The sequence below is a fragment of the Ambystoma mexicanum genome, chromosome 5p (assembly GCF_040938575.1).
Source record: "Ambystoma mexicanum isolate Mex_15411 chromosome 5p, UKY_AmexF1_1, whole genome shotgun sequence".
NCBI lineage: Eukaryota > Metazoa > Chordata > Amphibia > Caudata > Ambystomatidae > Ambystoma > Ambystoma mexicanum.
This window is the reverse complement of record NC_090930.1, coordinates 1,027,551,931-1,027,579,924: the sequence shown is the minus strand read 5'-3', so window position 1 is coordinate 1,027,579,924 and position 27,994 is coordinate 1,027,551,931. Positions and strand designations below refer to the sequence as shown.

The window sequence follows — 27,994 nt, the reverse complement described above, 5'->3', positions numbered from 1 at the left end:
ATTCCTAGATGTACCAGGAAACCCTTTTTTTCTTGAACCACCGATCGCCCCATCCCTCTGTTCTCTTCCATACACAGTGAAGGCGGTCCTCGTCTTCCACCGCGGGCGCTGATTCGTGCCTGCTCGTGCCCCCTCCCCTGCACGCAGCCCCGGCCGCGCCCTGTTGCTCACTACCCCCCTCCACTCCTGGCCCCGGCTCCGCAGAGCAGTGCTGACCTCCGCGCAGCACACACCCGCCCCAGCCAGCACCGACACACCACCACAGCAGCCGCCATGCGGGAGATCCTGCACCTCCAAGCCGGCCAGTGCGGCAACCAGATCGGGGCCAAGGTAACGCAGCATGAGGCATCCACACGCCAAAGAAATGGCGTGATTGTTAGCATTGGGATATATAACGGGCAACCATTACGAATAGGCAGTGACCAATGGCAGGTGCCGCGGTGTGCGCCCACACATTTTAACACATTTAAATTGATAAAGTGCGGGAATAGAAATGTTTAAATGGGTTGTTGGCTGTACAATGCTTAAAATCAAACGCCAAGAGAGGTTTTTCGTTTTAAGTCCCTTTGCTTCTTGATGAGCGCAGTGATGCTGCGCTGCGTAGGCAGTGATGTAGACTATGGGTGGGTGGGTCTGTCACCGCCTGTGACTGGGAGCAGGCGCCCTGTGCATCCATGTCAAGGGGCAGCCCAGGCAGGAAATTGTGGCTCGCCCACTCGTTTCAAAAACATATGACGCCCCCTGGAAAAGTGTAATTTTTTCCCCACAACCGTGGGACGTCAATAGAGTGCTAAAGGCCCAGAAATGGGGAAGGTCCTTTATCTCACCGCAGGGCGGAACCACCCCTGCCCAGCCCACAAAAGGCTCAATCCTCTTCTTTTAGCGAGCACAGAACGCTCGCCGATTTTCACTTGCAACGTGCACAATGCACATATATTTCCACCCATGCTCCATCGTGGCCTTGCACAGGGCGGTGACGTATGGCTGCTGCGGGGTCATGGGCGCGGTCCTCAACCGCCCATTTTCTAGCCCTCTCGACTCGGTGTGCGGTCAACGATGGGTTGCAACTTGCCACCTGCCTGTTTTTCCAGGGTCCATGTCTTCACCGCTTGCCGCGCTCTTTCGTCATGGTGTATCTTTTGTGTCAGGACCCGACTTGTCGGAGGTGTTTTTTTTTCATTCCTGCATCGGGCGTGGCCTGGCCTATTGGAGCCTCTCGGAATATCACAGTAGGCCTCTGCCCCATCGGTCTGTTTTTTGTGGTACCCTATTTTGTTTTCAAATTCTCATTCAATTCAAAGACTCATAAGAAAAGGGTTGGGCTTGCTGGACATTTGCGATATGGGGACGTTTTGAACCTCTTGTGGTTCTCAGTCCACCCTGCCTGCAGTGATGTATTTGGGGCCGGTGCTATTTCGAGGCGAGATTTTCTTTTCTGAAATAAGATATCATTTTGTGACAAGAAATGCTTTTTGTGGCGCAATGTATTCTTTTTTTTATCTGAGTTACTCTTGCATAACAAAGGCGTTGTGGCACACAGGAGCCGGGAAGTACGAAAGGAAATGTGTTTCAGGTCACAGGCTACACAGGAGAGGCAGGGGTAAGCATCCTTCTAGTCCAAGCTCCCATCCATCTCGGAATCTCCAGCCACTCCCATTCCAAGTTTTTCCACTAGCCACTGTTACTTCATGCACCCAAGAATGCAAAATGGGGATGTAGGTAGGTAGGCACTCTATTTATTTATTTATTTATTTTATTTTTGCCCTCAGAATTTGACGAATTCGGTATTACCCACTTTGCCGAATGACGGTTTCACCGTATTTTTTGTTGCTGCATGTTTGTTGCTGAAAATGTATAGAGGGTAAGGTATATAAAAGTGGGGGCTGGAAGGAGAGGGCCTGGGGCTGCCTCCCCTGCATGTTGCTGTTAAAGTGGTAAAATTGTCAAAATAAAATTAGACCAATATCATTTGGCAAAATAAAAATGGTGAACCTTCACAGATGCGTGAATTGTGAGTTTCCACTCCCTCAACGCGGGTCCCTGGCGGCAGAGCCCGGTTATAGCTGATGTGGACGAGCAAGAAAAGTCCTTTTTAATATGGCCATGGTTACTTCCTAACGAGAGGCCGCCCGTACACTGCTCTTATGTACCATCGGTTAAAAATCAGTTTTTGTGAATAATAAAAATGACGTCATTGCTGGGGTTTGCCACCACAGGCGTGCTGCCCCAAGGTGACGTTTCTGTTTCTATTGACCAGAAAGCGATGCAAGGCTGAGTCACCAGTGTCCAGTAACCCGCGGGCTGTGCATAGCTCTCAGCAGCCGGCTGGGCGTTACACAGTCGCGCCCAGGAATGGGATCAGCTGTGGCTGCAGCTGCACTGAGTGCCTGTAACGAGTTGGGCGCTGACGCACGCCGCCCGTCACCTGCGCCTAATTGCATCTGCTCTCTCTCTCTCCCTCCCCCAGTTCTGGGAAGTCATCAGCGACGAGCACGGCATCGACCCCACGGGCAGCTACCACGGGGACAGCGACCTGCAGCTGGAACGCATCAACGTCTACTACAATGAAGCCTCCGGTAACCCACCCTTTATTTCTGAGCACTAAGTGTCCCCCATCTTAACACACTATACATGTCCTATGAGTAGAAATGGGTCGGTGGACCGTACCCCCAGGTTCCATATTTGCGACGTCACAATGCAGACATGGTTGGTCCATTACAGTGGCGTTGCCAGGAATCAAATTTAGGAGGGGGCCAAAGACCAAAGTAAGGGGAGAACATGGTCACTGCTCGTTTTAGGTAGGGGGGCACATGGTTTCACAGGGGGGCTGGCCTCGCCCCCCCCCCCCAGCAACACCACTGCTCACATAGTACATGTAATATGTACTCCGTTGATTTAGGAACATCTGCCGTATGCCACTAGGTTTTGTGACAGTGTATAACACCCAACTGCTATTGTCCTGCTTGGCATTGCCTGAATATGGCAAACTGTATCCTTTGCATGGGCAAAGAGCACACTGCATGCAACGGTCCCATCTGTGTCGACGCTTCTTTCTTTCTTTCTTTCTTTCTTTCTTTCTTTCTTTCTTTCTTTCTTTCTTTCTTTCTTTCTTTCTTTCTTTCTTTCTTTCTTTCTTTCTTTCTTTCTTTCTTTCTTTCTTTCTTTCTTTCTTTCTTTCTTTCTTTCTTTCTTTCTTTCTTTCTTTCTTTCTTTCTTTCTTTCTTTCTTTCTTTCTTTCTTTCTTTCTTTCTTTCTTTCTTTCTTTCTTTCTTTCTTTCTTTCTTTCTTTCTTTCTTTCTTTCTTTCTTTCTTTCTTTCTTTCTTTCTTTCTTTCTTTCTTTCTTTCTTTCTTTCTTTCTTTCTTTCTTTCTTTCTTTCTTTCTTTCTTTCTTTCTTTCTTTCTTTCTTTCTTTCTTTCTTTCTTTCTTCCCCAGTATGCTGAACACCTGCAACATCTCGCTACCCCACAACTCTAAAATGACCAGGACATGTGATTTCATTGCTTTTGGTGCTAGTTTCAAAACTACGCAAATCAAGAGGACATCAGCGTATTCCAGAAAGGCAGCCCCCTTTCCCTGCTTTGTTTATAGCGTGAACAGCTGTTGATGGGAGAGACTGACCCCTCCCGGTTCCAGGACACCCTCTGAGTGAACGTTGTGCAGAGGCTAATGCTTGTCAGCCCCTCCCTGTTTCTAGAAGGACCGCCCCTCAGGAAATTGGATACACACTGGTTACTTCACCTGTTTGAGATTCCATGGTCCTTTTGATACCTGGGGAGCCTTGGGCCAAGGGGGGAAAAACTCACCCAGGCCTGTGGGACACATTGAAGACCCACCAACACAGCCCCCCAACGGACGCATGGTGTGGGCAGCCTACACGGTCTTGCCTCTTGACTGACGCATCTTGCTCTCGTTTACAATGCAGCCCTCTATCCTAGTGCTTTGTACCATTGCCTGTTTCTCTAGCTCGTGCACCGAGCCTTCCAATGGTCTACCAAACCTCGATGCCTAACAAGTGGCCATTGATGCCTGCCAACAGAGTGTAGGGTTGAGGATTTGGCATCCAAGTCCAGCCTCCCCACCCCACAGCCATTCTTCCACTGCCAGCATGCTTCTCTTCTCCCGGCCTCTGCATCCGCTGTAGGCAGAGGGATGTCGCACCTACCTTTGTGGGGCACTTTGAGGAATCCACACTCCACATTCATCTTGCCAGCACCGCATGTCCTCATCTCCTCCCAAAGAGGGTTTCAGTATCATTCTGAAAATTGCGGTCGGAGCTGCCTTAAAACCAGGTGCTCGTGCTGGGGGAGGTGTGTGTGTGTGTGTGTGTGTGTGTGTGGGTTGGGAGGTGGGCAGGTGCAGGGATTCCTTTCTGGCCTGTTGCTGCATGGGCACTGGGAGATGGGTTTTGAGGCATTTTGGAGAAACTGGGTTGATTTCCAGGTGCGCACTCCGATTGCCCGACGAAAGCTGAACATTGCCTGATGGGCAAAAGTCCCAGCAGGGCCCACTGAGTGCAGCACCTGTGTTCGTGAGTTCAGATATGGTTTTCCGCCTGCCAACTACAATAGGAAGCAAGGTGAAGTGTAGGCCTGGGTTTTCCATTTCTCGGACAGCCCGTTCTGAGCTTAAGGTTTCTGCCTCCCATAATCCTTAGCCTTCTGCTGAGTGAAGTCACCAGACTCCCCAAATCTCCCAATCCCCACACCATTATTGTACACAATGAATCCATTTCAGAGAGGGTGTGAAATGGCTAGGGGGCATAGTGAGCAAGGGAAATGGCAATCGCCTGCTGGGTGTGCCAATAGGTGGGCACCACTCTTTTTGATTTAACTTTAAAACGTTACTATGGAATTGATAGTCTTCAAAAGGAGTATCTGTGTTGTCCAGGAGCAGACTGAAGAGTGAGTCCCGAGACACCTGGACTATAGATACAGCATTGCAGAAAGCTGGATGATGACCTCTAGCTAATCGGTCGCTCTCAAACTGTTCCCCTCGTCTTCTGGTCTTGCTCTAGTCATGCCTTACTAGTAGGCCACATACAGCAAAGCAATTGCTTTGCTATACGTGCTACATGGCTTGCCCCCGCCCCCTTCCCGGCCTGTACATCATTCTAATTTCTAGTTTGTATATTTACTGCTCCTGGGTTCCTCGCTGGGATTTCTCCCGAAGTGTCTCACTGTCCTGTTGCCCCGCTTAGGATTTGCTCCATGGTGTTCCTCTGGTTCCGAATGGAGGTGTTCCTTTGCCCCCTGAGTTCCCAGCAGAGTTGGTGCCCCCACTGTGATGTTGTGCTCTCCTCGGGCACACAGAATTCTCATGACTGGCTCCTGGATATCGCACCTTGACCTCGTAGCATGCTGAGTTGCTCCTACAGACCCCACCCATCCTCTGCCCTCTCTGGAATACCTGCATCACTCGGGAAGTATTCTCGCCCACTGCTGTTTACTCCTCCTCCCTGCGTTGCTCTCCTTGCCCAGAACTTGCTGCTGCACAGACATGGCAGCGCACTCCAGTGTGCCCATGCAGATATCCTCGAAAGTATTGCACCCGAAGGGCACCACTGCAGAGAGGTTGCCGTGGCCACACTGAGTGGATGTGCCAAGTTGCCCCCAGAACCTCCATAAACCTTCTCGGCCTCCACGCTGATACAGTATGCATTCCAACTAAGCCACTCACACAAATTGAGTATTTGCTTATAAGGTGCCACCTGCGAATCTGTCACTTCGAGGTTCTAGGATAAGTCTCCCAACCGAATGTTACACCTCTGCATCAACTTGCACAAATCAGACCCGGCCAATGCATCTTAGCGCCACGGGCATGCAAGGGCTCCCCTCTGGACACGTATGTCTGTGCTCTTGTGCCAGGACACCTAGAAACTGACACGCAGAACTCCGGGTAGTTCCGGTCTGCACCCATCAACGCAACATCAAAGCTACCTTGCATTTTTCTTCTCTCCAATTAATCTAACCCACCCCCTTCTCGTTCAGATCCACCTGTGCACTTGGCTTGTAGACAGGGTAGGGCCTGGGCAGGCAAGGCCGACCCAAAATCTGTAAATGCCCACTCAGCAGCGCTCTGTGGGCATTTACAGATGTTAATGTCACTGCAGTGGGAACTACATTAGCTTCAGGCCCCACAGGGCACGTATAAGCCAATAACCAAACCCCAGCCCAAATAAACTGTCTGCCCCTTTTAGCGAAATTTCTATATTGGCTGAATGAGTTTGCTATAATTGTTCTTCTCTCAAAAATGTGCCTATGAAATATCCTACACCGCAATCAGAAGGTGGCCATTGGAGCAGGGCGAGGCCATTGCGGGATGGCCTGTACACTGCACTCACAAGGTGGCCATTGGGGCAGGGCGAGGCCATTGCGGGATGGCCTGCACACTGCACAAACAAGGTGGCCATTGGGGCAGGGCGAGGCCATTGCGGGATTGCCTATGCAGTTCACTCAAAAGGTGGCCATTGGGGCAGGGTGAGGCCATTGCGGGATGGCCTGTACAGTGCACTCACAAGGTGGCCACTGGGGCAGGGCGAGGCTATTGCGGGGTGGCCTGTATGCTGCAGTCACAAGGTGGCCACTGGGGCAGGGCGAGGCTATTGCGGGGTGGCCTGTATGCTGCAGTCACAAGGTGCCCACTGGGGCAGGGTGAGGCTATTGCAGAATGGCCTGTACCCTGCAGTCACAAGGTGTCCACTGGGGCATGGCAATGCTATTGCGGGATGGCCTGTACGCTGCAGTCACAAGGTGGCCATTGGGGCAGGGCGAGGCAATTGAAGGATGGCCTGCACGCTGCAGTCACAAGGTGGCTATTGGGGCAGGGCGAGGCAATTGCAGAATGGCCTGCACGCTGCAGTCACAAGGTGGCCATTGGAGGAAGGGCGAGGCTATTGCGGGGTGGCCTGTACGCTGCAGTCACAAGGTGGCCATTGGGGGCAGGGCGGGGCTATTGCGGGGTGGCCTGTACGCTCCAGTCACAGTGGCCATTGGGGTAGGGCGAGGCTATTGCGGGGTGGCCTGTACGCTGCAGTCACAGGGTGGCCATTGGGGCAGGGCGAGGCTATTGCGGGATGGCCTGTACGCTGCAGTCACAGGGTGGCCATTGGGGCAGGGCGAGGCTATTGCGGGATGGCCTGGACACTGCAGTCACAAGGTGGCCACTGGGGCAGGGCGAGGCTATTGCAGGATGACCTGTACACTGCAGTCACAGGGTGGCCATTGGGGGAAGGGCGAGGCTATTGCGGGATGGCCTGTACACTGCAGTCACAAGGTGGCCATTGGGGGAAGGGCGAGGCTATTGCAGGGTGACCTGTACACTGCAGTCACAGGGTGGCCATTGGGGCAGGGCAAGGCTATTGCAGGGTGGCCTGTACACTGCAGTCACAGGGAGGCCATTGGGGCAGGGCGAGGCTATTGCGGGGTGGCCTGTACACTGCAGTCACAAGGTGGCCATTGGGGGAAGGGCGAGGCTATTGCGGGGTGGCCTGTACTCTGCAGTCACAGGGTGGCTATTGGGGGAAGGGCGGGGCTATTGCAGGGTGGCCTGTACGCTGCAGTCACAAGGTGGCCATTGGGGGCAGGGCGAGGCTATTGCGGGGTGGCCTGTACGCTGCAGTCACAGGGTGGCCATTGGGGCAGGGCGAGGCTATTGCGGGATGGCCTGGACACTGCAGTCACAAGGTGGCCACTGGGGCAGGGCGAGGCTATTGCAGGATGACCTGTACACTGCAGTCACAGGGTGGCCATTGGGGGAAGGGCGAGGCTATTGCGGGATGGCCTGTACACTGCAGTCACAGGGTGGCCATTGGGGGAAGGGCGAGGCTATTGCAGGGTGGCCTGTACACTGCAGTCACAGGGTGGCCATTGGGGGAAGGGCGAGGCTATTGCAGGGTGGCCTGTACACTGCAGTCACAGGGAGGCCATTGGGGCAGGGCGAGGCTATCGCAGGATGGCCTGTACACTGCAGTCACAGGGTGGCCATTGGGGCAGGGCGAGGCTATTGCGGGGCGGCCTGGACACTGCTGTCGTAGGGAACAGCCCCTGCTCTGGTGGCGATTACCTTTGGGTGGATGTAAGCAGTTCTGTCCCAAATGTTTGGCTCATGTTCTTGTACATTCGGCAGTGCTTTTCCAAGTCTGGCTTCTGTAGGAAGGACATCGTACACAAGTGTAGGCTGCAATTCATAGGCTGATGTCCTACCAGAGAATTATAGATTTTCAGCCAGTGGGAAGCTTGAAAGTTAAAGGGAAACATTATTTTTTAAAATGCGTGTTTTGTAAAAATGTATACGCATAATGTGCATTGTGAGCCATTTTGACGTTTTGAGTTTTTTTATTTTTCCCACGTCACCAGTGCTCCGAGATTACGTCATGAGACAGTGGTACTCTTTTCATAATTTGATATTTTTTTAATATACACCTCACATTCGTTTTTAAGTTGTCAATTGCTGGCAGGTAAGTCATACCCGTGAATAACGTTCCACAAATCACGACTGCAAACTAATTCCATTCCTTCAACCGTGAGTGAGTTGTCCAGACACAAGCGGGTTCGAGCAACCCACAATAAATGTTCATGTTAGGGCTGTACCGAATAGCATATTTAGTATTCAGCCGAATATTGGAATAGTTTGTCAACTATTCAGCCAAAGCCGAATAGTTGCTTTTATTTAATAAATCATGTTCCGAAGTTCAAAAAACACACTTATTAAAAAAAACAAATCAAGCACCATTTTATACTTTTATTTCTCTTCATTGTAATTAATGTAGTATCTTTATTTAAAGTATAAAAGCTAGAAATAAAGCAGATTTAACCAAAATGAAGGGACCAAATGTACAGCCGATTGTTGCATATTCAGTGCCAGTTAAAGTAGGAGGCTTCACAAATGCAAAAGGACTACCTTTGTGAATCAGATGCTTTGAATTCTCTATCCAGTTTCAAACTCAATCTGGTCGAGTTTCTAAACTTCTTTGCAGCTCACATAGAAATGTATTAAATGGCTCATGCAGGACACAAGTCAAGAGGAAATCTGAAATGCGTGAACTCCATCTCACAACTATTCACCCCACCCAAACAAATGCGGCTCACTTTTCAATTATCCTAGCCACTCTTTTCTCGCCAATACACAAACGTATGCAACTTATAATTTCCTGATAAAATATCAGATAATGTTAAACTCGGGACTCAAGTCCTTAAAAAAGAAAAGGGGGGGGGGGGGACTAGGACGTACACGATGGGAAGTGACATGACAGGAACTGAAAGTATCTATGCACGTTTATTTCAGTTTATTTTTTCCAACTGAAAAAAGTACACATTGTATATAAAACACTTGACAAAAGAAAAGATGTTCAGGTATTGTTACAGGCTAAGTATATAAGATGAACACCTTTTTTGTCTTAATCTGTAGCAAGACATGCCCTAAAGAGCAGATTACAATAGAAGATATTTTTCAGCTGTGTGATTGCATTTTGTCTGATCTAATTCTAATCAGTTTTGCAAACTGAAGTCTAAATTTGCCTTTCTGAGTTCATGTTGCATTGTATTCAAATGAGAATGTCAAAGTATTCGGCAAGAAGCTATTTTTTTTCAGCCGGAATTCGGCCGAATACTTACTCGAAGTTTGGTACACCCCTAGTTTATTTGTGATCATTTGGACCACTCCACTGCTGCATTTATGAATACCACTCGGTGGTCCAGATTTTGGCAGCGAGCTGTATTTATAGTCGAGAGATTTCATAGCTACAATTCCATTTGCTGTATGTTTACAGTAGTGCGTGTGATAATCTATGCTCCTCCAAGTGAGATTCCTAATTGGCGCCCTCGATGAATGTGGCAGCCAATTGGGTAGTTCAGAACGCTCCTTTACCAAATTATGAAAGCTAACATTCTCGGCAAGCGGCCCACTGCTCCTTATGCTCTGCCCCCCTAGTGGCAGCCATCTCTGGCTTCACGCAAAATACTGACCCGTACTGCCCGCCCCCAGAGACCCCAAGCAGATGTTAGTCAAAGTGGTAATGACCCCCAGCCCCTCCAGTCTGCTTTGCTTGGGCCTATTACCTTGTGCGGCATCGGGAAGCCCCCACACCCTAAGCCTGTATAACTCTACCTAATAATAATCAAGCTCCTGCTTTTACTGCTGTGGCAGTGTCCATATTGAAAGAAGCCAATATTCAGCCACAGTCCTCGATTGTCCTGTATCCAAAACCTTGAGTAGCTGACCCACTGGACAGCCAAAACGCTCAAGGCAATGAAGGGTCTCACTGTCCCACTGACTTGAGCAGTGTGCCACAGGTGGTACTGCTTCGCTGTGCAAAGGCTGCGCAAACTGGCTCTATTGGCAAGTGAACATGGCCCTGGGTTGCAAGCAAATATCTGGAATGGATTTGAAGTATACCTGTGCACTTATAACCACTCTATTGTGATTGAATTATCGACAGGCAGCGTTAACCCTTCCACAAGGCCCACCCAAGCAGGGCCTTGAAAAGGTAATACTAAAACTGTTTTATGTTGGATAATGGTGACTTGCACACTGTCTTCCTATAGATTCACAATTAGTCTCATGATTGAATTAAGATATTCCAAATAGATCTCAAAATTTCTATTTATTCCTGCTATGGTCAGCCAACATGTGTTTCGACCCAGAGATCCATCTCAAGGCCATTCTCCTATAAACTAGGTATACCGACTAAGTTAATCAATTACTGTCACTTGATTGTTGGGAAGGGATTACAGTTAATGCTGAGAATCTTTAATATTATGGATGCACCTTGTATCTTGCACGTCTTATTGTGTTGCGTCTGCTTTGTAGTAATGTAAATGTTCCAATCAAAGGGATGAATAAGTGCGCCTCCAAACTGCTAATGGAGACGCAGACTTATTCATCCCTTTGCTGAGAATCATTTATCAACGTATTACGTTACCACAGTGCAGACGCAACCTTATGTAATACAATAAGATGTGCAAGATACAAGGTGCATCCGTAATATTCAAAATTCTCAGCATTAGCTCTAGTCCCTGCCCAACAATCTAGTGACAGCAATTGATTAACACGGCCGGTGTACCTAGTCTATAAGCAGGGCCCTCTTAAGTAATTTTGGGGCCTGGGGCATGGACACCTTTTGGGGGGGGGGGCCCTCCACCAGACCAAAGGAATTAAGGGATATAGAATATGTAGTGCACCGCCCCCCCAATGTCACGATCACAACCCAGAGCTTGATATGCTGCCTTGCCGTGATCAAAATAGGCATGGATACTCCTTTTCAGTCTCCTTACCCTCTTCATTCTTGTAATCAAAATAATAAACAAGTAGCATTTAAAGGGCAACATTAGCAGCCTATGACAATGGTTCTTGGGAGCTAGCATAGACGGGGCACTTTTCATCACTAGCAGCCACAAGGAAGGTACACCGGCCATAGTATATATGCAGGATACAGATCGTAGGAAAAAAGTGCACTCAGATTAGCTGCTTCGCAGAATGTAAAGTGCTCAAGCGTGGATACCGAGGACCAATCGGAAGCAAGGAAAAAGCTACACATAGCATACATAGTGGATGAAGATTAGAAGCTAACAGGAATGTGTCCATACTGCCATTGGAGAGCAAATAAAGAAGTGGTTGTGGTGTGCAATATATCAATGCTCACTATTATAGAGGAAGCAACACTATATCTAGCAAGTGAAACTATGAGCGAGTCTTTAACGAAATCACTTTGAAGGGCTGACAATTTTGAAAGGTTTAGGGACTTGCAATTTTGACAGGGAAATATAAGGTTAAATTAGAGACCCAGAATCACGCATTGGTTAGGAGGTGAAGCTGTGTTTCGCACCCACTCTGCAATTTCTGCACTTTACGACTTTCTTTTCTAGTTCTTACCCCAAACTAAAATAATCCCATTTTCCAGAACTGACTTGGCAAATATACAAATCACATAACCCAAAATAAACATTTTTAAAAGCAAAATGTTATAGAAGCATATTCTACAAAATGGGAATGATTCTAGCTTAAATGACTCCATCATCAAGGGAAGTATAAAAGTACCAGCATACTAACTGTTGTGGTGTTAAAAGATTTCATATAGGTTCTCTTTTATATTTTAAAGGTTTAAATACACATCAAACACAGGATTGTGCAATGGTCTTTAAAAACTTGCAGAAAAACCTTGTGCAATGGTATTTAAAAATATGCAGAACAACCTTGGAATTGTACAAAAAAGAAAACTGTTTTGTAATTACATAAGCAGACCTTTGCAATATGCTTGCCATATCAAGTCTGCTCTCTCTGTCTAGAACTCCTTCCACTCAAATGGCCTACATATTAGGAAAGATCAGGTATTTGGTAAACAATGCCACGAGTATGTGAGAAGGAAAACCTTTCCATAGAAGGCAGCACAGTAATGTCAGTAATATAAGATTTGTTTCGGATCACTGTATTGCCTGCTGGCAAAACCAGCATCCAAGCATGAACGCTTTGGTTCCACAGTCTGGAATTTGGATAGATAAACACCTCTGTGGAACAACACTTTATTGTCATCATTGGAGGTGCCTGCGTAGGTTTTACAACTCCCCATCTGAACAAACTCATTTCTAGACTTTCACCATACTGACGCTATGTTCGTTTCTATTGCACCCACTATCTTCTGCAGGTACATTGGTGATGATAAAACCTGGAGTGCTAAAAAACAAAGTACATATACATGCAGGAATAACAACTTCATACATTGTAAATGCGAGTCGGCCTTGTTGGAATTTGGTATTGTAATTGCCTATGAACGCAGATCTCTGCAGTGAGTGCTTAACACACGGAGCTATCCTCTGAACCATGGGGGCACTCATATTTACCAATATCCATTTCAAATATGGCTATTGCACATGATCAATATAATCCCCACAGAACAGTGAGAATGCTACAGGTGTTGTACCACACAAACCTTGTATAAACCACAGTGAACATAGCATTAGAGGATGAAAGATCAGAGCAGAAAGTACTTTTTAACAGCAGATTGGCAATGGGTTTAGAGCCTCTGAGCAGCACACCATAAAAATCCCGAGGTGTGATATTTAAATGTGGTGACTAATGGGAACTGCCTTTTATTTAATAAGCCAGCCTTCTGGGGCCCCCCTCCAAGGTAGGGGCCCGGGGCAAGTGCCCCTCTTGCCCTCCCATAAAGAAATCTGTCTATAGGAGAAGGGCCTTAAGAAATAGAAATTTTGAGATGTCATATCAATCATGAGACTAATTGTGCATCTATAGGAAGACGGTGCGTGAGTCCGCGTTACCCAACACAATAATCAGTCGCCGCTCTAAAGTGCCTCCTGCTCTCCCTGCACATGACATTGATCTGTGTTGATGCACAGACTCATACCACAGGGCTCCTTCCACTTTTAAAGCCATGTTTTTCCAGGAGCCGCTCCATTTTATTCTTCGGCCACGAAACGTGTGCAATTAAATCTCTAAAAACAAGGGGGGGGCAACCTAGGGTTCTCCAGATATTTTGGACTAGGCCTCCCATAATCCCTCGCCATAGCTATGCTGCCTTGGGTTGATGGGCGTTGCAGTCCAAAATATACGGAGAGCCAAATATTGCAGACCCCTGCTCAGACACAATCTAGTGTAGACTGAATTCCTGGTTGTGACTTTGCGGTATCTCCGCAACACCTCCCTGCGGATACCACCTTAGGTTTGTGTAATATAGTAGATTTAGGGGCTCGTACACTCAACAAGGTGGGTCTCCAACTAAACAGCCTTGGTTCACCGCCTCTGCCTTCACGGGCCAGCGCGCTGCACACCTCTTCTTGCGCTGCTCTGTGTGGACTATGTAAGGTGGTGCTGTGCTTGGAGGGCATTGATTCTAGTTGACCAGTTTGAGATTGATGGCTTCCCATTGGTTGAAAATCACAGGAATGATGACATTGTAGTGAATTACAGGAAAGAACTTCCCGCTATGACATCATCCCAGTGAATTATAGTTTTTATTTGGAAACCTAAACAAACGTGATCTATTTAAATACACTCGACAACACTATGCATTGTGTTAAACTGTGAGTCCCCAACTGATGGAGGTCACGAAAACAGACTGGACATTTCTTCCTCCAGCCACGTTTGTCGGAGAACTCCCCTAAACGGCCGTTCAGGCTACTTCTGACAGTTTCTCTGCAAGGCTGAGACTGCCCTCGAGGAGCCAATCGGTGTCCCTGTAAGACGCCCGTGTCCTTGGTGGATGAATAGATGGCCATGGGCCGATGTAGCGCTTTTATTTCGGGCACTTCGCAGCTAGGTTTCCGGCAAGACAAGTAGAAGCACAATGAGCTTGGAAGACAATGTCGTGAACACCTCTGCAAGTAAATCGGTTGCATTTAGCCATGCAGACGGGAAATGTTTATTGACAAAGATGCATGCCTGTTTTAAATGTAACCACCCTACCCTTTCATTCCCCGAGGGCCTTGTTGTGTGTCTGTGCTGACTCCATTTTAACTAACTTGCCACTCTGTTTCACCCACAGGTAACAAGTACGTGCCCCGCGCCATCCTCGTGGATCTGGAGCCTGGAACAATGGACTCGGTCAGATCGGGGCCCTTTGGCCAGATTTTCAGACCAGACAACTTTGTCTTCGGTAGGCTTTGCGTTTTACCTCCCTGTGTTTGCCATTTCCTAAAAATTGCTTGCAATGCCGCCCAGCTTGCCGAGCACACACACACAGTGCACCCACCTTGACTGAATCCTTTTTGAAAGCTTCAAGACTCCACCTCGTTTGATTTTTAGCAATTATGCGTAAAAAGCATTCCCACATACACTACACATGGATCAAGTGGGGCGATTCCTGCACAATACGGCGTTAGCCAATGGCGGTTTTCTTTCTCCAATATAGCTCTGTTTAACTCAGAGAGACTCAAGACCACAGGGTCATGACCATGATCTAAAAGGCCCTGTAAATAATATTTGAGGCGGAGCGCGCCAGACCCCCAAGTTGCTGATGTGTGTCATAATCCCATGTGTGTCTAGACACATACTTGTGCCATGATATCAGCGGACACAGTAGGCCATTAGCCCACAGGTGAATAACCAGGCAAGTTCTCGTCGGCTTCCTTTCCTTCTCCACCATGGATTGGTGCTCACCAGCTAAACATGGCACTTTTTGCTTCCACCTCGAGTATTAGCACTTGGCAGAGAAGAAAAATCAAGGAAGAAACATCGACGTCTCTTATCTTACTCATCTCCCTCGGTACCCTCCTAAATTATGGTAGCCAATTTTTAACTTTTGGCGTTGGTGCCCACTCTTATTTATTATTAAAGGTAACTTCTTGAGTTGCCCGTCACCACACTGCATCTGGTGACAAGCTACCACAAATGATTTTCTTCTCAAGTGATGGGAACATCCAGACCATTTCACCTTCAAAAGGATTGATTTGAGTATCGTTTTCCAGGTGTAATGAGAAAGGATGAGGCAATGCGTGTTTCTCATGCATTTTTGCACTTCCTCAGGACGCAGTTTAGTGAAAAGACTTTCTTCAACTGAAATGTGTCCTAACTGAGCCTTCCACCTTTTCGTATTGGCTTTGACACAGTTCACACATGCCCTTTTGTGTATAACACTGTCTGCCACAACTTACCAGGTTAATGTATTCACACAAAGCTGGTATTTCTTATAATTTCGGAAGTAATTTTACCAAATGTTCTACTCACTGTTTGCATACACACAAACCACCCCTATAGTTTTCAGTAAATTAAGCCCGATCATTTCTGTGACATGCCAGCGCATCCCTCCCTCTCCCGAATGTTTACCCCAAAATTTTGATACACTAACTTCCAACCTCAAATAGTCTGATGCCCACACACAGACAGGGTATTAACTCAATGCGCACCTCGGACATGTGGCTGCCCTGTACTTTGCTTATTTGAATCCTGGCAGGGGCCAGCCCTTCACCCTTCGAAATTACATTGGGTCATATTGACGCCTGTTCTAGTGCAGAGGTCTGCAACCTTTGGTTCTCTACCTGTTGGACTACAACTCCCAACAGTCCTAACCAGCATATTGAATGGTGTGCAGTCATGGGAGTCTAAAACATCTGGGGAGTCGCAGTTTGCAGCAGCCTGTTGTAGCGCTTAGAATACCTACCATGGCTAGCTGTATATTGATGGTATTGACTGGCCCATGGAAAGCATGCTCGCCTTGGCTGTCCATTAATGGGCAATGTATTTCAGGACTCCACCTCAGGTGCTGCCACAAAGCCCACGTGGGTGACACAATACAGCATCCATTATCAAGTTATATTCCAAATATGATAATGAAATATATTAGCCTAGTTCTAATGAGGACTGCTTGAGAACCATAGCAAACGCAATCCTCGCTGAATAGGATACAACCTTCAACTACGAGTGGCCATCGCCCAAATCTCCAAACCCTCCTGCATCTGGGCACCTGCGTCCATCCCCTTCACTAGAGGTACGCATGGGACAGGAAAACATAACCACCCCCAATCTGTGCAGAATAGTGATTACTGTGGACCCAGAAAATACCGACATGCCTATTTGGGCCCATTGATTGTAAGGAGATAAAAGCTGGATTTCCCCCCCTCCCCTACCCCCCCCCCCCTCCAAGTGGCAGTGCGACAAGACATGGGAGCCTTCTACATTTAAGGGTCATCCCTACTTAAGGTAACAGTGTGGCCACAGAATGTAGTTGCCCCCTCACCCCCACACATTTTCGAAAAATTAAATCTTGCAAACCGGTGGTGGATTGGTCGAAAATGCGCTGGAGCGCCTTAATGTTCCAGTGAACGCTACCGTTGTCTGCTTCAAGGAACTACTCCAACCTTCGGAGATGTGCCCAGAGGCCCAATGCAAGGCTATGTGCAGTCTTTGGCGCATGTCTACCACCTCACCCCCGTAGGTGCCCCCCTGCTTGTGACATCCTAGACTTGGGGTCTCCAATTCCAGTTCACAAAAACCAAATGGCTCAAGTGTTCTCAGAATTGCCCCACAGAAACAGAATGCATTTCGACAACTGAAAACCAGACGTGGAGACCCCTGCCTTTGGCCTGTGTTGCCTTGCACTAGACATGGCCCGTTTTTGTTTTCATTTTTTTTCTCCATGTAACATGATGGGATGCTTATAGCACTAAACCCCTCAATGGTGATGGGGGTATTACCAGGTTCATGTAATTCCCTGGGGCTGTCATTAAGACCCTTGCACATCTTTGGCTTCGGGGCATTACCTGGCCCCGTAACCCAGTAATGCCCCCACCCTCAACACCCCCATTCCCCAAATCTGGGTTAATGCTCAATTTATACCCTCGAAATCGCAGCACCATTAACCTTCCTTGCCAAGGAGCTTTCATCTTGCCATGAAACTATTAAAATGACGTGTGTAGCCCCACTTCTTCGCAGATGCGTAGACCGGGTAGGGCCTGAGTGGGCAAGACCCACCCAAAATGTGTAAATGCCCACTCAGAAGTGCTGTGTGGTCATATCCAGATGTTAATGTCACTGCGGTGGGCCCAACTGTATTAGCTTCAGGCCCCACTTGTTAGACAATCCTGGCTACACCTCTGCTTCTTCGTGCGCCTGGAACCTCCTGGGTGGTACCAGAACCCCTGCCATAGCAGTAGAATGGAGCGGGCCCATGTCTGACCCACGCTGGGCAGAGGAATTTGTCACGTGCCTTCCCCATAATACACCTTGTGAGCTCCAGATATGACTGGAAATAGTATTTACCGGATAGTGGATCCTGTGGGCCTCGCTGTGCGATCTGCCATCCTTCCAGGCAACACTTTCATCATTTGCCACCAGGCGTTGATCCTCTGCTGGAAGGCCATTTTCCGAACTTCAGTGTGCAGGTTATTCCAATAACTGCGTGCTCAAGCATGGTTTGCCTCAGAATTCCACCTCGTGCAACCTTTCATTCTCGATCAGGTGCACTGGTGACCGGGTTGGGAAAAGGGGGTGGCAGTGTAAGGATGTGGTCATCTCAGGTTGCTCTAGAGAACGTCAAGGTGGCTCCCAGGCTTTGGTTTAGACATGGCCTCCATTGTGAAGGACTCCTTGCAGTCGGAGCCTTACAGAGTTGACTGGCTATTCAACGAGTGGGCCATCTCCTTTATGGCCTGCAGCATCGAAGCCCCCAAGGGTGAAGACCTGCTAGTTTTGGAGCTCCCTTCGCCTACTTTCGCAGTGCATTCTGGTGCTTCTAGATCTGGGTTGAGGGCGCAAACACTGTCCAAGGATACAGAATGTTGTGCGCTAAAAGACAGAGCATGTTAAATATCTCATCCGTTACCCAGAACAACTTGAACGCTTTATTTAAAGTTGTGTTTGTGCTTTAAATACAAAAATCCTTAGTTTCTCTTCCTCCAGACTACTTTGCTGTTTAAGACAGAAAGGATGGAGGACTCGAGCGTGTGTATGTCCAGTCTAAAAAGACACTCATTTGAAACCAAGCCACTTGTCCTACCCACCCCTTGAAAATAATACTTTGTGTTTTTTATTTAGTGGTTTGGGCCGAGTCCTCCATCTTCTGAGGACAGTAATAGATGCAATTCATGGTGCTCCATTAATCTCAGTCGGAGGAAGGGCTATGTCCGCCCTGCTGCGGGATTCGAACTCGCAGTGGCAGGCGTGCATCAGATGAAGTCTAGCACTGAACTTGTAGTTTGCCTACTTGGGGCCTAACCATTCTTTTGCGGGTAGGTCACCCCTTCCTGTCTGGCGCAGGGAAAGGTTGCAACATGTATACAGGTAATGGTTTAACGCTTACCAAGCTACTATTCCGGGACACTAACGACGCAACCCGTGAATATGTAGCCTGAAACCTAAACAAAAACTGGCAACTGTGCAATAAAAACTGTCCCATCTCGACCATGTGATCCTTAGTAAAATCTCGGCCATGTGATCCTTAGTAAATCGCTCCAACGGAACTGGTCAGATTTTTTTTCCCCCTTCGGCTGCAAAAATACACACATATCCTTTAATACATGGTTGATTAGACTGCAGTGTTTGGCCCCATATATTAATAATAATGGTCTAGTGCACTAATGTATTGGCTCATTGATATAGTGTACACAAGAGGCTGTGGCACCTGAGCCTGCTCATAGCACCATAGCTCGTGAGTCCTGGTTTTCTGCTGCACTAGCGTGCTTTGTGGGCAAGAGGGCTTGCCCAGGGCATAGACTTCGACTGTGGAGGGAGTCTGCTAGAGCTAGTTTGTGAGTGGGGTGGTAAGGAGTGCACTGGACTCGAGCATGGGGGGGGGGTGCTTGCCTGGATCGGATCCTTGCCACATGGCAACAATTGCTGTACTTCTTCCTCTCACCCACTATCCAGGACTTGTATGGTGACGGCTCCTGCTAGTGCCTATTGGGCAGTAGGGAAATCTCTCCCCCCCCCCCCTCCCCCCTCCCCCCCTTTGATCTGGTTGCTGTTCTCCATTTCCCTAGACAGGGCTCATGAGACCACTCCAGGTTACTGATCTTTATCAGCCGTAGGATGAAATGGGGAGCTGGCTCCTTGAGGATATGAACATGCGGCTTTCCGCTTGTACTCAGATCTCTGCAACCTTGCCCATGATATACATACTGTATGTTCTATGTGCCTACCTATTTCAAGGATGGGTGAAAATAAGTTGTAGGAAAAGGCGGAATAAAATCAGAAAGCGGAGGTTGCAAGAGTCCAATGAATCAAAACCCCCATCATTGATGAAGGCAGCCTTGCTAAACCATCTTTTACTTTAAGAAAAAAAAATATCACACCTGTGCCGTTGCAAAAATGGACCAGGCGTATACAAATGATTCTTGATGGTTGTCATCAAAAGGAGCCATCTGCATGAACGCAATGCGACAGAAGACTGGCCAGTGCACAGCCATTGGTTATGACTAATGGATTCAAAGCCTTCCATCACTTTTTGGTTTTGGATGGTCTCGCTCAGAGCGCGAGTGTGTGCTCCGACGTGGGTCCCTAGCTTCCTGCTCCAGGACTCCAGCTTCTCGCTAGTTGCGGTATTCGGTGGAGATCTCATCAAGGAAAATTTCGTCAGGGGCGTGGCAAACATTTCTCCAAATTTGCACCCTGACTAAAATTAAACTTTCCTCAAGTATTCTAGTATTGGAGTTTAGAATCGTAAATGATACCCCTCCTAGAATATTTGGGGAAAGTATTTTAGGGGTCAGGAAAAAATCGCCTCCCCGACGACATTTTGCAAGCGAGATATTCACATGGCGCTGCAGTTGCTTGTGTTCCCATGCAGAGGGCGATATTGCCCATCGGCTCTGAACGGACTGTTGGTGGCGGGAGAAGGGCAGGCTTGCCAATGGCTGGGGGTCTTCTACAATGGCGCAGGCCAGCCTAAAACATTGATTGGGAGGCTTGCCTGGTGCAATGCCACTGGTTATGATTGATGGATAAACTTTCAAATCGAACACTATTTTTAGTTTTGTTGAAAAGCTGAAGTGTTATTAAAAGAAGTGCTAGTCGCCGGTCAAAAGACGTGGCAGCGCAGTTTTCGTTCTTCTGCGCTCAATACATGAAGTAGCATTCTAGTTACACTGGCAACAGTGAAGCTGCCATACTCCAGTGGACACTGCGAGTAGTCATTAGCACAGACCATGCGCGTGACTTCCTGTGCAGATCCTGACTCGGGAGTTGTGAATGAGACCTGTGATCACTTCCGAGGGGGCCTTGCATGGGGCCTTACATAAGGCCTTGCTTGGGTTCTCCTGGCAACCACGTGATATTGACCCCTGGAGGTAGTATAAATATTTTTAAAATGTTATTTTTGAAGCGCTGCCTGGCCCAGGCTAACTGCGTGCTGTACAATTTTCAAATGTACCCCAACAACACTAAAACCCACCAAATAACAAAGCAAATCAATTGCAATGTATACTAACTAAATGGAGCTTTTAGGATGAGCCAGAGGAGTCTCGAGTCCTTTATGAAATGCCAGAACAGGGAGGAGGAACACTGCAGTCCCTTCAGCCCCCATCTCGTTTTACACCAAGCTCTGCAGCCACCCTTTCGGAGACACCCCTAGTATTCACAGGCCGTTTAACTTGTGATGGACCAGATGGAGGTGGGGGTGATGTCTAGAATCAGAAACAACCCTGCCCCCCTCCCGCTGTCCTCCTCGCCACGCCCAACATTACAGAACTGGGTAGAAGAGCATTTTCACTAAATGCCAAGCCGGTCTTCGCCCTGATGTTCGTCATCTGAAATTTGCTTGAACAGTCCCGCGTTGGGCATGGTTGAGGCTGGAGTGGAGAGCAGACCAGAGCTGGATGGTAATAGAAGACTTGAAAACTCCTGCCAGTGAATGCGGCACAGTGCTGAGAGATCGGAGGTGAGGAGAACTGCCAGCCCCTGGGCCCATCTGTATCCTTTCACCCACGGAGATCACGCCAATCAAACCATTGAGACCCTGATCAATCAGAAAATGGTTGACATAGGGAGCCAATTCACATGTTCACTGGAGCAAATGCCCGGTGCATCTCAGATTTCTCCCCACTTGCTGATACCTTATTCAGAAATTCTAAAACCAAGCTAATCTAGAGCTGGCGAGGGAGCGTCTTTGAGATGGTTCACAAAAAGTTGCTCAAGGGCATCTCTGGTGTTCCTGGCAGTTCTGGCTTTGGAGAGGCAGGGACGAGCTAGTTGGAGCAAATCTGAGATTCTCAAGGCAACTCTTGATTTGCTCCAGTGCAAAGGTTTGTGAAATGATTTTATTGCAGGCAAAAACGGTCACTTTCCAGTTAGAGGTATTTGCAAGACATATCTCCTCATGAACACACCCAAGACCAGCAAAACAAATGGGGAAAACGGTGATTCTGAGTCTGTAACTAAAAATCATTCACCAGTTCTGACCCAGAAAAGTTAGTGGTAAGGGGAACACGGACTGTGCATGGAATACCAACGCTAATTGATATTCAACATTTTATAGTGTATTTCGGCACCATACACTGCTCCTTTGCTGCCAGAGAAGCTGAAAAACGTCTTCGAAAGGGACCAGAGGCGTAGCCAGGTTTGTCAAAAGTGGGGTCTGAAGCTAATGTAGTTGAGCCCGCTGCAGTGACATTAACATCTGCATATGTCCACACAGCACTGCGCTGTGGGCATTTACAGATTTAAGTGGGCCTTGCCCGATCAGAACCTATCCTGTCTATGCCTCTGACCAAAGGGACGCCCAGGATCTTTAAAAGTCCTTGCCCTCAGGGGGCACCACAGGAGGACCTGTGCAAAGCCTCCTTTCTTCAAGGGGAAATGGGGGGGGGGGGAAGGCTCGCATGTTCTGCCTCTGTCATAGGGGTGCATTCGCTCCAATGCACATGATGCATTGCCTGCCAGCCAACCAGATGCGGGCAATATTGTTCAAACAAAGCAGACGTTCTACTATTTGCTGGCTTTAATTGGTACGTGGGTCCCACCAAGAACACTGATCTGTGACCAGCAACACCCCCCTCCTGCCCCCCCAGGTCTGATCTGCAACAGGCAGGCAGGCCAGCTCCAGCACTATAATGGCCATCTTCATAGCAAACATGGGGTACACCTCCTGGGAGCACTTGTATTCTTAGAGCCACGGTGCCCCCAAAAAGTGTAATGCTGCTGCCATGCTGTTGGTCCAGTATTGGCATACTTGATCAACAAACATTTGAGCTTTTCAATTTGACTGACTTGTTTTGATCTTTTTTTTCAGTAACATTAAATATATGGGGAGGGGGTAAGGGAATAGGTTAAGGTGGAGTGTGAGGGGGGCAGAGGGGGTGTCCTGCATTTTCGACCCAAAAAACGACCAAAATAAAATGGGTCAAATGGGAAAAGGTCAAATATTTTAGATCAAGTAGCCCTAAACTGTTGATCCTACAGAGTTGGTTAGTTACCTGTAGGAAATTGGTTGAACGATCGTGAGCCCCTGTGAAAGCACATCATACATTTTCAGCCTTGTAAACTCTGGGGATTGGACCCCAAAATGCGGGTTACTGAATAATTCAGCTGGAAGAAGGGGACCGGGACCCAGAGAGCTACTTCACAGCTTTGGACAGGTCTCTCTGCCATGAATTCGCTTAGTGCTAACTGCTTTGTGATTTGTCGTTTAAAAAAAAAAAATTAAAGGCCGAGCCTTGTCTAGAAACTGGTGTATTGGGCCCCCGCCAGGGGGTTGGGGTGGTGGGGGGGGGGGGGAAATACAAACCTTGGTCTTCAGAAAGAAAGGACCGGGTGGAGAGTTGTGGGTGCTGTCTGGTGGACCTCTAAATGTACCCTCTAAGAAAGATGGGCGTAGTCTAATGTGCGTGGGATTAGTTGGAATGTGATGGAAGGCGCCAGCATTAATGTTTTCAAGAGTGCTCCTATGTGGGTGATGGGGAAAGGAACTAAACGCCTTGATGCCTGGCCACAAGCAACAGCGTATTTAACCAGTTTTCAGAAGGGTACCTGGTTACTGCCTTGCTCTGCCCAGGTGGGTACAGTAATATCAACAAACAAATGAGCAAGGTCAGGTAGAACTGTCTGCTGTGGAGCGCCCACTGCTACAACCCTGAGTGGGTCACCCCATGTGTGGGTGGACACAGAATTCTCATTAAACTGTTTTTCTGCAACACAGGTTTTATTTAAAGTGCAGTTGGTGTAGTAATACACCGGTATTTACCAACACATAGGACATTCAACATTGAGGACGTACAGGCACGACCACGCAAGTGCATCCTGCGCCTCCGAGACACCGCACCGCTGCAAGAACCATCTCGGCAACTTTACGTGCTCGCGAGAGGCATGACCGCGTTATTTGACACGAGGACGAATCCATCCTGTGGAAGTGGACCTTTCCACTTCAACGTTTGAGCCACTGAGCTCCTCGGATCCGACCACATAGGACTCCCCACTCTAAAGACAGTCCTGTCCCGATGAAGGCCTACACCATTAGAGCTCCTCGAGCTCCACGCAAAATGGCCAAAACACTGTCATGTTGACATTTGTTGTTGTTGGTCAACTTTTGATTGTGCCCACACCCCATGGGCTACCTTCCTATGATTCTACTGAAGTCTCTAAGCTTTCTTCCCAAGGAACCTATAGAGAATGAGCAAACTGAAAAATTAGATGTCTCAAATATTGACTACTTGATTGTTCTAACTCGGGTACTACACTCTGTACGTCCTCAATGTTGAATGTCCTATGTGTTGGTAAATAGCTAATTGGCAACCCTAACTTCCTTTTTATTATCTCCAACATTCACCCCCCCCCACTTGGCGGCCCTTTACACCGCTAAGACAAAGGGAGTCATGGGCCAGTACACATCTGAATGTCAAAAATTGCAGAGCAAACAAAATGTAGAACCCCCGTATTGTACTCTGGTGACACTGCTGTTTGGGTCTCTATATTCCACCAGGGCACCTATGGATGATGTATATGCTACTGTTCCAAACCATAGTGTTTTGTTATGCATAAGAACAAAAGAATATTGCAGTCGCGAACGTTGAATGCAGACTTGTTTTATAGCCGATCTGAGAGCAGGTGTTTTTGTTACTGCAAATCTGGGTTTTTATTCACTTGTTTAAAAAAAAAAAAAACAGAATCCTGCGTTGTTTGGCCAAAACCGTATTCCTACCTCTGTATTCGGTGTTGGGAATGAAATGCACTCGCATTAGTATGCAGAATGTCGACGACCACCACGTTCTTTTACAAAAAATGTTTTTTCTGGAAATGTGACTTCAAGCTTTTTCAAGCCAGTATTGGTGGAATAACGCATTCTTTTTAGCCAGGGAGACATTCGCAGGTATTTGTGGTTTTCTTTTTAATTTATTTTTTTTAAAGTTCATTGAAGCAAGTAAAAGCTGCAGCGTGGCATGTTGAAAGAGAAAAATGGTCTAACGTAGGCCCACAGCAGTCTAACAGTGCCATATCTTAACACAGCAATAAAAACTAGAAACAGGATTTTTTTATATTTAATCCCAAGAAATTCCCCATTACAGCTGTTTAGGAGCAATTTTGTGTCACGCCAGAGGGAGAAAAAAGCAGGTCTTGCCAAAGACAGCCGTTGCCCTTTTTACGAAGGGAACTGCTTTGGTCGTGCACCCCCATGAGTCCTGAAGAGATCATTTGACTATGTTCGCCCACGGTCTGGTGATTTGGTGATCATTGACTCTGGTTTGCGATGGCTGTCCATCATCCGCCGGTGGTGAACCATGAAGCTTGGTGATGCAGCCAGCCTGAATATACACTACTGCCTGGCTGTACACAAAAAAACTGCACCAATAGCAAGTGCTTGTCCCTAAAATGACTGCTAACTGACGCAAGGCAGCCAAACCACACCCAGGATCTAGATCGAACTTCATTATGCCAACCCTCCTCTTACGCATCGGGGTTGAATCAAACTGTATCTATGTATAATTTATTAAGAGTCAGTAACACGGGCCAAAGAGAGAATATTAGTAGAGTGGAAACTAGCTGTGGAGAGATTGACGTGGATGAAGAGACATTGGTAACCAATCTAGAATCAGGTTAAGGAAAACTGAGAATGGACTGGAGAGCAACCCAAGAGGGAGCTAATTCATCAGCAATTGGCACATGAAGAAAGAGCAGTGAATAGCAGTATTTGTCAACATTTCCCAGTCCGGTGTATAGAAAATCAGTTTTTAAGTTTGTTTTAACTTGTATTTAACAAAAAAAGTCCTGGTAGCAGGGAAAACAAAAGGATCCATAGAGATGGTTTGTAGAGGCTAACACTGGAGCATATATTGCTATTTTGCACTGGATTCGCAGAAAAGCAGTGGTCGAAGTGAGCGGGAGAGGTGCTCCTCTACTTTTTTTAAATTTTGTTTTAGAGCTCCTATACTTTTAGTTTAAAAAGAAACCGTTCCAGAATGGTTTCGTTTTAAAATAAAAGTGTAGGAAGACGTTGCAGCTTGCACTTTCAGTGAGCTGAACGTTCCCTTAAACAGCAGCTGCAAGAGTTTGGGGATTTGGATTGTGTGTGGGAGGGTGCGTGGTGATGTGGTTTGTGGGGACTGGGTGCAGGCCAGCAGGGAACATAGCTCCACTACAGAAAAGCCTACTTGGCACTTGGAGACAATTGTAAACGAAGGGAACAGGATGTCTTCTAACGAATGGTGGACAAGGTTATTAAAAGAGGAAACTTATCTTTTGTACTGCCCGCACTTGTTTCTATGCTAGGTGAAAGATTTAAGGTTCGATTAAAACGCACACATGTATCTTTTTCCTACAGCATTGTGTGGTGTGCCCCTGCAGCAGCACGATCGTGTGTATTGCGCATTCGTGGTGTTCCAGGCAGGGCCGGAGTGTGGCGCGACTTGTGTGTGTGTTTTATTTTTTTTTTTTTTTTTTTTTTTTTTTTTTGCCGAGCTTGGGGGCGGAGTGGGATATTTTTTGTGCTATGCCACTGACTTTAACAGGTGTGGGGGGCAGACCAGGCAGTTGATATTTTTAAAGTCAAGAATATAGCTTCTATCCAGCACTTTCGGTGTGGGCATATATGCAAATTATATAATAAAACAATGTTAATCCTAGGTCATTTCCAATGAAATATTTCTTATCGGTTTCTGTGGCCCATTGAGCTGAAATGTTTTCTTGCACTGTAATTTGCTGTAAGATTGAATACACTGAGCACTTCAGAAGTCCATCTTTTCTTTGACTGCATAATTTTAAAGATGCCATTTTCTTTTGTTCCTTTAGGTCAAAGTGGTGCTGGAAATAATTGGGCAAAAGGCCACTACACAGAAGGCGCCGAGTTGGTGGATGCTGTGTTGGATGTGGTACGGAAGGAATCGGAAAGCTGTGACTGTCTACAGGGATTCCAGCTGACCCATTCTCTGGGAGGTGGCACTGGCTCTGGTATGGGTACCCTACTTATCAGCAAAATTAGGGAGGAGTATCCAGACCGCATCATGAACACTTTCAGTGTGATGCCATCTCCTAAGGTATCGGACACTGTGGTGGAACCATACAATGCCACCCTTTCTGTCCACCAGTTGGTCGAAAACACAGATGAGAGCTACTGCATAGACAACGAGGCCTTGTACGACATATGCTTTCGTACTTTAAAGCTCACAACGCCGACGTACGGGGATCTTAATCACTTGGTCTCTGCCACCATGAGTGGAGTAACAACGTGCCTTCGCTTCCCTGGCCAGCTGAACGCTGATCTGAGGAAGTTGGCAGTTAATATGGTGCCTTTTCCACGTCTGCACTTCTTCATGCCAGGGTTTGCGCCACTAACCAGCCGTGGCAGCCAACAGTATCGTGCCCTTACGGTGCCTGAGCTGACCCAGCAAATGTTTGATGCCAAAAACATGATGGCGGCATGTGACCCGCGGCATGGCCGCTACCTGACAGTTGCGGCCATATTCCGTGGGAGGATGTCCATGAAGGAGGTAGACGAGCAGATGCTTAATGTGCAGAACAAAAACAGCAGCTACTTTGTGGAGTGGATCCCAAATAATGTGAAAACCGCAGTCTGTGACATTCCACCGCGAGGCCTCAAAATGTCTGCCACCTTTATCGGCAACAGCACAGCAATCCAGGAGCTCTTCAAAAGGATCTCGGAGCAGTTCACTGCCATGTTCCGGCGGAAGGCTTTCCTGCACTGGTACACCGGTGAGGGGATGGACGAGATGGAGTTCACTGAAGCAGAGAGCAACATGAATGACCTTGTCTCGGAATACCAGCAGTATCAAGATGCCACTGCCGATGAGCAGGGCGAATTTGAAGAGGACGAAGGAGAAGAGGATGCTTGAAATCCACGATGAAAAGGGATGAAGTCTAACAAGGCACAGTGTTTAATGGCAAGGGTGCCAGTTGACAGTATGCCTTAGCATGAGTGTTTCCATGTGTATTCTGTGAACATACCGGTTGTCGGCTTCTGCTAGTTCTTAAACTTTTGCGGTATCAAGAGTGACACTTGTGGTTTTGTCTTACCAACATAGATAACAAAATTGCTCTAAACCGTATTTCTAAATTCTTATCTATACATTTTCTGATTCTCAGCATTAAAATTCATCAAGAAAATA

General features: G+C 47.5%; 1 protein-coding gene across 1 annotated transcript; it reads left to right on the top strand.

Moving 5' to 3' along the window:
- The first annotated feature begins 173 nt into the window (after positions 1–173).
- Positions 174–27,994, top strand: LOC138481381 (tubulin beta-2B chain). The gene is made up of 4 exons (XM_069613514.1): positions 174–330; positions 2,468–2,576; positions 14,497–14,607; positions 26,661–27,994. Exons 1-4 carry the CDS (start codon positions 274–276, stop codon positions 27,719–27,721), a joined length of 1,338 nt encoding a protein of 445 aa, XP_069469615.1. The 5' UTR covers positions 174–273; the 3' UTR covers positions 27,722–27,994.

Coding starts and splice junctions, on each gene's coding strand:
- LOC138481381 (XM_069613514.1), top strand. CDS start 274: ATGCGGGAGATCCTGCACCTCCAAGCCGGCCAGTGCGGCAACCAGATC. Junction 331..2,467: donor GCAACCAGATCGGGGCCAAG/GTAACGCAGCAT, acceptor TCCCTCCCCCAG/TTCTGGGAAGTCATCAGCGA. Junction 2,577..14,496: donor CTACTACAATGAAGCCTCCG/GTAACCCACCCT, acceptor TTTCACCCACAG/GTAACAAGTACGTGCCCCGC.